The 10805-nt window shown below is 35.5% G+C and overlaps 1 protein-coding gene across 1 annotated transcript; it reads right to left on the minus strand.

Annotated features, from left to right (window-relative positions):
- Positions 1-3994: 3994 nt before the first annotated feature.
- Positions 3995-8130, minus strand: C2H15orf61 (chromosome 2 C15orf61 homolog). The gene is made up of 2 exons (XM_023498265.2): positions 7656-8130; positions 3995-4217 (listed from the first exon to the last, which is right to left on the minus strand). The coding sequence occupies exons 1-2, from the start codon at positions 8002-8004 to the stop codon at positions 4090-4092; spliced, it is 477 nt and encodes a 158-aa protein (XP_023354033.1). The 5' UTR covers positions 8005-8130; the 3' UTR covers positions 3995-4089.
- Between the last annotated feature and the right edge of the window lie 2675 nt (positions 8131-10805).

The raw sequence follows: 10805 nt of genomic DNA on the forward strand, positions 1-10805 counted from the left end.
ATACTACAAATTACTTGGATTACTTTCATCCCAATTAAATAAGAATTCTCAGCAGAATAAACTGATTTCTGACAAGTAATTTGATGAGTATATTGAAGGATATTAGTTTAGCTATATATTCATTAAAGGGAAAAAGTTCTTCTGCCACAGATTTATATTAGAAAATAATGCTCTGTGGAATATGGTCACTGCTAATAATACCTTTTATTGTCAAGAAAGCTCCTGTAAAATAAATTTGTCAGGAACATAAAAAGGAATAAAAGTGAAATATAGTAATTAAGGTCTGTCTTCTATTGATTGTGTAGTTTAAGTAATTTTTCATTACTAACATAAGATTTAATAAGTATAAGTAGTTAAAGATTCTGACTTGGCACTAGTCATTAGCATGTAATTGAACTGGTAAAAAGGATCAGTTAAAGCTACGTTGATTACCACCTTATCTTTGAAAGGCAATTAAAGACCTCAATCATTGCAGCAAGATTTGATTATGCAGCCTTTATTGGACATTGATCTTTCAGCAAAGTGCAGTTACATTTTCCATTAATTTATAGTAACACAGTTTAACTTGGATACCTTAGACTGTTGACCCAGGTAAGATGTAACACTAAGCACTTGTTTAGGTTAAGATGCCCCCAGTAAGCCATTACTACTTAAATGATAAGTGCTGAAAAAAGCAGCTATCTGATCCACTAGGTTTAGGGTAAGGTTTCTATTCTCTGCATTAAGTGTTAAGTGAGGTGAAACTAAGATCCTTACCTTTTTATGTCACCCCATTCATTTAAACATCATCCTTGTGTATAATGAAGAGATAAAGTTATAAGATATTCTGTACTTCTGGATTTCAATGAGATTGGACTAGAAGTTGGTCATTTTATATTTCAAATTTTTTTCCTAGTGAGTATATATGGTTTCAGAAAATGAAAAAGGGCACAGCTTTACCAAAAATTACAAATAGCGGGATTTTAATTAGCAACTAAATGTGTTTATGATAGAAAAGATAAATAATTATAGCCATTATGCAGATTATGCTAAGTGAAGACACCAGTAGGCACTAAGAAAAAGTATTTTTTATATCATGTGTATTATCACCCCCTGTTTTGCATCTTTTTTAATGTGTCTCATGAGCAACAAATTATTCTGATTAGAAATTTCCTTGATTATTTGGTACTTGATATATAGTGAAATAATTATAGCTAGAAAAGAAGCTGGGTTATTTCTGGACAAAAAACAAACCTTTTAAAAGCCAACCAATCAGAAAAGTTTTTTTTTTAATATTTTAAGAGAAACATAATACGCAAACCAAATTTGAATGCAGATAGTCTGCCCCAACTTGCCTTACCAAAATAAAAATTTCCATGGTTTCCAAAATAGAAAAAAAACATATTTGGATTTCTCCATTAATAAAATATAATTTTGTTTTTAAATGGGGGCTGCCATGGGGCACTAAAAAGCTTTTATAAGGGAACAAAAATAAAATTGATGCTATAGTTGCAAATATATTTGGATTCATTATATATTTAAAGGAACAAAAATTACATGTATTGTTTTTCTTTTATTACAGGTGGGAAGAGCTATAGGATTTATGCTAAAAATAGAACTAATCTTTTGATTGGATTTCATATCTTATCCCTTAGATCATAATGACTCTTATCTAATATCCAGAAAAAGTAGTTAAACCATTATTGTTTTATGTATAGCAATTTTTTAAAGACAAAAACAGTCTGTAAAGTCCATTTAATATTATAATACTTGAATTCTGTCCTTTGCTATCTTCTAGTTCATCCCTCTTCATGATCAACTCCATAAGAGCAAGAGGTCTATTGATTTTCATGTAATACAAGAAAATATTACATTTGCTTAATTGTTACACAGTGAGAACACTAGACAAGAAATCAAGTCACTATTTAATGCTGCAAGCAGCACAGAATCACTGGGATCAATATGGTAGTTTGTCAAAGATGTTCTCTAAGGAGACTTGCCCATCACCATATGGACAAGAAGTCACACTGGCCACAGTTATTGAAAAACAGGTAAGCAAAGTCAGCAGTACAAATTATCAGAAATCAAACAAGCCAGTGTAAGAGGAGGTACAACCCCACTGAAAAGCTGTATTTATAGTCTGGTAATTAAAAACCATTTTATCAGCCTTGTGTTGGGACCAAACCTTTACAGGAAAGTATTGACAAGATCAGCAGCAATGAACGAGCAATATTTGACTTTAAACTTATGAGTTTTAGTTATTTAACTTTGTCCATTACACAGGAAATCCGTTCTAGCCTTTCCAGCAAAATGCTAATACCGAGTTTTATTATTAATGAAGCTTAATGTAACACTATCTCCACGGTGCAAGCCATTCATTTAACTTGTGTCAAGTATATTCTTCAGTACTAAATATATTGGCATAAATACTTCTTTGATTAAAGTTTTATTTAATGTTGCTTTTAGACAAGTGAACACAATACTTATGTATTTGGAAAAACAATTCACAACCTATAGATTACTTATAATATGATCACTTCTAGTAGGGTTCTTTGTATTACTTAATTGTATGTGATCTTTGTGACTTTACCTCAGTCACTTTCACTTACTTTCATTGCAGCAAATAGCTGGGGGGTAAGGGGTAGGGGATCTTGCTATAAAATTTGCAAAGTCTTAGTGACATGTTAGCATACAAATGAGTGATTAATTATAAGGGATGTCATTGATCTTAAATATATATTAGTTTGGAAATCAAATAGTTTTTAAAAAATCCTCCACATTACTGAAATTTACCATTCAGCTTGAGTACTTTAAACCTGCTAAGCATGATGATTTTTAAAAAATTATAAGGCTTTCAAAAATAGTGAAATTTTATTTAATAAGCTCAGAATCAAAGCTATTTTTTGACCTTTAAAATGACTGTTAGAAAGACTTATGATCATAAAAATTATTCTGCCAATACTAAGAGGACCATGGGGTTTTGGAAGTTATTTTAGCAGAGTACTAGTTTTAGCATGTCTTAACCTAGAAGGGATTCAAGTAGGGGCCTAGTGATGAGACTTTTCCTGATGTTCAAGAATCAGCCCAACTATATTCACAGAGTTCAACACAAGATTGACTGTGACTAAACAAATTCAAGATAACCATAGCATGAAGGGTATACAAAGCCCCTCCGTAACCATTTTTAATTAGAAAATATAATTTTTCTGGAGATAATCTTTTCCCCCTATTTTTAACATTAGATTATTTTATCCTTATAACTGGAGTATGATTTCATTAATTTTACAACAACTATAATTTTTAAAATACTTGACATTCTTTGGAAAGACAAATTCAAATAACACCTTTGAAACTAACTATATGACCATGGATAAGTCACCCACTCCCTTTAAACCGTAGTTTCCTATTCTACTGGGGACAATAATTATAGTACCTATTTCATAGATCTGTCTCAAGGATCAACTGACAATGTATGCAACTGGGAATATAACAAAGTGCTCTGTAAACCTTAGTGCTATATAAATACCAGTTATTATTACTAATTCTAAATATACTTAATATAGTACTTGAATCCATAAGCAATAAAAAGGCATCACTGTTATTGCATAGTATAATTCAAGCCCTTTAAAATATTCAGTCTTGAATCAAATACTTGGGTGGGCTGGATTTTACATATATTCAGCATTCACTATCACTTTTCCTGTAGCTAATGACCTAGAAATGCTTTCCAAATCATACCTCAATTTTCTATGTTACTTCAAGTCCTTTCCTTAGTTTAGGCCTTTAGCTTTAAAGAATTTATTTAAATTGATAATATCTAATAATAGGAATCTGTATTCATTTTAATTTTTTAGCTGAAATTTACCTACCTTTAGGAAAAAATAGCAGTGTGAATATCCAGGTGTTTGAAGTTCCCGCTGGCTGAATAAAGTAAGCAACATATATATCAACCTATGAAAAGCTAAGCCTCTTAAGGGCAATGATTTATCTTGAAGAAACGAAAAGAAAAAAAGTGTTTTTAAAAAGTTTTATTTTAAAAGAACAAAAATAAATATTACTTTTATACACATGAGAAAATCCACTAGCGGTTGTGCTCTTCAATGCACAGTTTTAGTACATGGCGTCTTCATCTTCTTTATTTAGAAAATAAACTGTTACTGGTCCATAACTGGTATGAACAGTCTCTGTGACTCTAGCAAATAACCAGGATCCAAGTCCATATAATAAAGTTGGAATGCCTAGAAGAGAAATGAACAAACATCACTGACATTTGCTAAATGTGTATAAAATAATATAGAGAGTGTAGAATACATGAATTAGTTCAAACCATTTAGAAACTTCAACTGAAAATAATAACTATCAGTCAACCAATGTGCTAAGATATCTAAAGAAATGTTCAGGATATCAACTCATGTATCATCTCTTTGAATAAATAATGTTGGTGAAAATTTTATAGGCCTAACCTAAAAATATTTTTTCTACCTATCTGAAAAACTTAAGGTGATTTACAAACACTAATTGATTTCCTCATAGTCCTTAGGAAGTAATTCTATATTCCTACACAGTATTACATTTAATTGGCTAGATGGGATCTCTTATTATTTATTAGTCCTGACACTTAAATCATCCAAGTTCTTCAGCTCTTTATAACAAAGAGACTGGGACTACGGGCTAAAATTTTTGAATTAGACCACATATCTGTCTTTCAAACTTAAATCAAAACAAGTTTGAGAATTCTATATTTTTTAGAAAAAATACTTATTTTATAATTGAAATTAGAAAACAATCTTGTATTTCAACTGATTTGAAATAGAATTAAATTTTAATATAAAGATCTTTGGTCAAAATTTGAAAAATATTGGTTAGATTATTTCCCATTTGGGAAACAGGAAAATAAACATATTGTTCAGAGATATTTATTAAGCATTCCTATGCAAGTAGCAATAATATAAACTCTTTAAGTTAAAGTCATAATTATTACCCACTCTGAGCTTAAAATCTAAAATAATTAATGCAGAAAAACATAAAATAAAGCTATGTTAGTACATAAACATGTTTTTTACCATATTTTAACTTATAAATATATTAAACATTATTTTAAATGATTTTATATACTATCACATTTAAGTACTTTTGGGGAGGGAAATAAAGCATAACCAACCATGAGATGTGAATTTGGAAAATCACTTTTTGCATTCAATTAGTAATAAAATCAACAAATCCACAGAGACAGTTTTACTTCTTTCCTACAAGATACACTTGTTGTGTATGCTCCTAAGTGAACATGGGACAACTCTCTCTAAATAGTGTAACTTGTTATGCCTGCATTCGTGAAGAATTTCCTCATAAGGATATAGTTCCCTCTATCAATGACCATAATCACAGTTCAAGTCATACATAGCTTTACTCTAAGAAGCCACAACCAGTCAGTCTGGCCTATACCTTGACAGAAAGAGGTCTCTTAAATGTTAAACTCCTGTTAACAGGTCTGGCCTTCCAACTTATATTAGATTTATAATAGTACCTTTCAAAAATTATATTCAGCTTATGGTCTAAACTAACCTCAACTCTTTAGTCATCTGTACTAACCTATTATTTCTTACTTACATAGTTATGGAAGGATTTATTTATTTTTCTCCAACAGAAAATAAACACTTAGAAGATAGAGGCTGTTTCATTTTTATCTTTGTATCTCTAGAGTCTATCACAGTCAAGCTCATAACAGGTAACTAAATGTTGTCCAAATCAATAAAATCTCTGACTCTACAAAAGCCCTACTCCAATGCTTTACCCTGTTATCATGAAAATCCACAGAGACGGCCTTGGACTTTTAACAACCATACAGTAACCCACAAGCTCCAGCAGGGTCCATTAAACTTGGAAACCCTTCACAATGATCCCCTTGGAAACCCTTCACAATGATCCCCTTGGAAACCCTTCACAATGATCTACAAAAGATTAACATATATGCAGCTAAAATCAACTGAAGAAGGTTGGCTATCAAGTGGTGTGTGTGTGTGTGTGTGTGTGTGTGTGTGTGTGTGTGTGTGTAAAAGCTACAGCAATAGTTAGAAGACCTTGATGATTACCTTTAGGGTTTAGAATGGTTGCCACTTTTATCAGTGGAGGGAATAACTATGTTGACAAAACATAAAAAAATTCTTGAAGTATTGAAGTCAAGTCCTCCAAAGTAGTTTTTCTTGATAAACTTAATCCTATACATAAATTTCATTCAGCTCAGCCAAATATCTTTGAATGCAATCTTTGAAGATTGCAACAACCTTACCTCCCAAATAAATACTCTGTCATCCAAATAAGTAATAAAAATATTTTAGAAGTTCTTCATCTTCAGACTAGCAAATTATCTTCATTAATACCTGACAGAACCTAGGGCAAATTTTGTGGAACACTTATTTCATAAATCCTATATTAACTTGTTCAGTTATCATAAGCATACATATGCAATATTTAAATTTAATTAGCTATCAGGCTGTAACAATATTAGCAGAGTATAGCTAATCAGATGTACCACAGTTTGTGCTTAAACATTATCACAACATTTGGATAATATTTTCATGGCTCCAAAAGCCTCAACTGTGAACGAACTGACATCTGTACCTAAATATGATCCTTGCTGATGGGTTCAAAACCTCGGTAGGTTTATAAACTTTTTACCAACTGATAAAATCTGCACACATCTCAGTACCACACTCCACCTAATCCAAGAATGTAAATTTCTGGCTAATAAGGATTTTTTCATTATTTTTAACTGGAACATGCTTACTACATAACCTCTTAATACCTGACTGATGAGTATCACACCATAGTCTTAATTCCCCAATATATGAAAATGTCACCAAAACAAAATAGAAAGCACAAGTTACTTGATTTCTTTTTTTTAATAAAGTCTGTTAGAACAAAACTAACCAATGAAATTAAAGATTAAAAATTAAAATCTATTTTCTGCTTTTGACTCAAAAAAAAAACTGCTGACATTTTATATCAATCTTTATTATCTTAGAGGTTCTTAACTTTTTTTTTTTTAAGTATCAAGGAACCCTTCCTTATAGCAATCTGGTGAAACCTATGGATCCTCAGGATTTTAAATGCACAGAATAAAATTCATAGCAAACAAAGTTAATTAGTTATATGGACTGTAAGATCTTTGAGGGCAGATACTATTTTGCCTTTATTTGGATTCTCAGAATTTAGTAAGCGTTTAGCACTTAATAGTTTCTTATTGACTTTGACTTGTTGGTCCTCAAAACGCGAAAAGGAAAAAAACCAACAGGTTCTGGGACTCCACATTCATATCCCCTGATAGAGAGAGGTACATACATGGTTTAAATTTTGGCATAAGCTGGGGTGCCAGTTTTTAAAAGTATAAACTACTTGAATTACGGATGCCTCCTGCAAGGGAAGAACTTCCTTGAATTTAAACCCACTTTTTCCTAGGAAGAGCTTCCATAATCCCTTACTCTCCTCTCTCAATTCCCACAGTGATCCACCTCTCTACAGAGAAGGTGATGGAGAATAGGGACCGCCTTGGCGAGGTGAAGGGCGGGTGGGAAGCTGAGGAAGCACAACGCGGAGGGCGGGGCTTGTTGCGAAAGGGGCGGGGCAGCTCGCACTAGCCGGACCTGGTCCTTCACTCCTTCCCTCCCCTCCTCCCTCACCGAGGTTGATGACTTTCAGTGCCGTGAAGAACTGGTCCTGCCGGTCCAGGTCCTGCCAGGGCGCCTTGGAACAGTGGTACTTGATGAAGGGGAAGCAGCCAGTGCGCAGGACGTGGTAGTTGGCTCCCTGCACTGCCCAGTTGAAGTGGGACAGACCGAACTGGTCGTTGTGCACCGCGCTGTAGGGAACACAGAATGAGGTCCAGTGAGGCAGGCGCCGCTGCAGCAGGTGCTGGGTCAGCACCTCCGAGGCCCGCGGCTTGGGGTCTCGGGCCGAGGCCGCGCCCCGGGGGCTCAGCAGCAGCACCAGCCGCAGGGCGGCCTCGTGAGCCCGCCGCAGTAACTCCATGGGCGTTCCTCCCCCGGGAGCTGCCCCTCCCCCACCTCCGGGACGAAGCGCGAGCGCCCCCAACCCCGCGGTCCCGCCGGGGGCAGACGTGTAGGACTGCGCGTGCGCCTGCTCCTGCGCCCCTGCCTCCTCCGTCCTTCTGTGGTTGAGTAGGCTGTGCGCGTGCGTGCGTGCATGCATAAAGCGCCGCAATTCCCAAGTTGCTCCGCGCAGGTGAGAGCAGAGCCCGAGTCGGGAACTAGCGCTTCCTTACACAGGTGCGCGGCTCTCCTGGCTCTGAGGGAGAAGAAGTCAGTGAGACTCAGACTCCAGCAATCCTGAAGGCCCTGCTGGGTGGGTGAGGGAAGATCTCTCCTCCCCCGGCCGAAGGGAAGACAAAGAGACGGAGGCGACCTGCACGGGGTTTGTGAGGAGTGAGCCTTTTTCACGGATCTGTCTGATAGTGTTCGCCTCCCTCTGCTCCACGACTCTTAGTGGCTTCCGAGACAGCCGACCCCGGGGATAACTAATTAAGTGTGGGCAAGGCTGGGGATACTATACCAGGTTAGGGATACAAAGACAAAAAGAAAATCCTCGCCCTTGTTCCGTGGGGGGGAAAGTCCTGGGGACATTGATTCGAAAATAAGGACACCAACTTTGCAGATGGGGTGAATAGACCCCAGCAGGATCCTCCGTCCCAGTATCGAAGTGGGCCCCCGAGGAGGGACGCTGTCTCCGAGCTCCTCTTTGTGTGGGAATAAACCCCTTAGAATTTCTTATTTTAACAAAATTACCTTGTGCAGGCAGAGTTACCTTGTATCAATACTCAAGTTATTGTATACATCCAGGCGGTCAAGCTGTTACAAGTGTCTATTTCAAGGACTATGTCCCATAAACCTGACATATATTATGATCATCTGTAACCTTACCAATGTACATAGCTTGCTTAATTAGTATACCACGTTCAGAGTCTTTTTTTTCTCTAAAAGGTCCTATCTTCCCGTATTAATTGCAAGTTCATTAGGGATTTTGCCCACTTGTTAAGCATTACAATAAAAAAGCTCCTTGGCTTTGAGATGGTGTGAGTCTGGGAATTCATTCTGGACGATTCCCCTTGATGCCTTGTGGGACCTCATCGACACTATTTCTATCTCTGTCGCTGCCTCTTTATTTGCCTAGTTCTGATCTGTGATCCTATAATTCGTTGTTACTTGATCATATAGGATGTTTGTAAAAAGCTCTGCAAACTTTAGAGCTAGATATAAAGTCGATTATCATTATATCTTCCCCAGAAGATAGTTCATTGTATCATAGGCACTTAATAGTATAAAATGAATTAAAAGGTGTCCTCAGAGAGACTACTATGATTAAATCCAAAGAAAATAAAAGCCAAGTGTGTCTTTATTGTGCCTTCTTTGATCATAACTGTGTTGGGACTTTCTTCCTGCTTCTCCATATCATCTTCAAGATAGCAAATCTGTCCTTATAAGATGAATTTCACCCTGGATCTGGTAGATATTAAATTAGAGTTTATGGGAGGTCAAAGTTGAGCCCTGAAATATAAAAATTCATTATGGATCTACCTATTTACTTAGTTTAAACAAAGAGTAAATCTATCTTTTCTGTTTCTAATTTGATAGTGTCTTTTGAGATAGAATGTTTATGAGTCTTTTGAGATAATATATCTACTTGGTAATGAAATATTTCCCTAGCTTTGCCCTAAAAGTACTTTGTTCAAGTTTCCAAGGGGCAGGGAAAAGGAAATTGGTTTTTACATCTGGGGATTTTGTACTAAGTCTATACATTTACCTTATTTGTGCTGCTAAAAATTCTTTTTAACCTTTTATTAATGCAGAAAAAGCAGACAGGGATGAAAAAATATTACCTCATCATTCACTTATCTTTTCCTTTGGCTTAGTGGTTATCTCCTTTCTAATAGATTAATAGGATTACAGTTAGAAAGGGGACCTTAGAGGCTATGTAAGTCAATCTCCCCCTCCCCTATTTTATATTTGAGATAACTGAAATCCAGAGAAATGAAGGGACTTGCCCAAGTCACACAGGTAAAAAGTGGCAGAGGCAATTTGAAACCAAGTCCCCTGAATCCAGGGCTGCTATGCCTTCTACTGTACCAGACTGCTTTCTGTCTTCCACAGTTGAAAAAGAACATTTACAAAATAAATAAATAAATAAATAAAAATTTAACTGCAAGAAGAAAATATAGTTGAGAGTTTTTTAGTTACTATTACTAATAATGAGCAGCTAGGTGGTCATCAGGCCTGGAAATCAAGAAATCCTGAGTTCAAATGCAGCCTCAAACACAATGTGACACTGGGGCAAGTCACTCCTGTTTGCCTCACCTTCCTCATCTGTAAAATGGCAAACTATTTCAAAGTCTTTGCCAAGAAAACCACAACACGAGGTCTTAAAGAGTCAGACAAAATTGAAATATCTGAATAACAACAAAAAATTGCTAATGCAAATATGAATTTGCATTCATATAGTATTTTGCCATTTGCTAGATCTATCTCTTTTTACATATACAAAAAGAGGCAAAAGACAATTCCTGACATCAATAGTTTATACATTGCTCTGGTTTGGTCGATATAATACTATTTCAGATCATATAAGTCTTCCTAAGTTTCTCTAAAACTATTCTTTTTTATAATTGCAAAAAAAAAAAAAAAAAAATCAATAGAAAATGCTATCCACATCCAGAGAAAGAACTATTGAGTCTGAATGCAGATTGAAGCATGCTATTTTTACTTTTTTGTTGTTGTTTTTTTCATGGTTTTCCCTTTTGTTCTAATTCTTCTTTCACA

Source organism: Sarcophilus harrisii, chromosome 2 (genome assembly GCF_902635505.1).
Source record: "Sarcophilus harrisii chromosome 2, mSarHar1.11, whole genome shotgun sequence".
Lineage (NCBI taxonomy): Eukaryota > Metazoa > Chordata > Mammalia > Dasyuromorphia > Dasyuridae > Sarcophilus > Sarcophilus harrisii.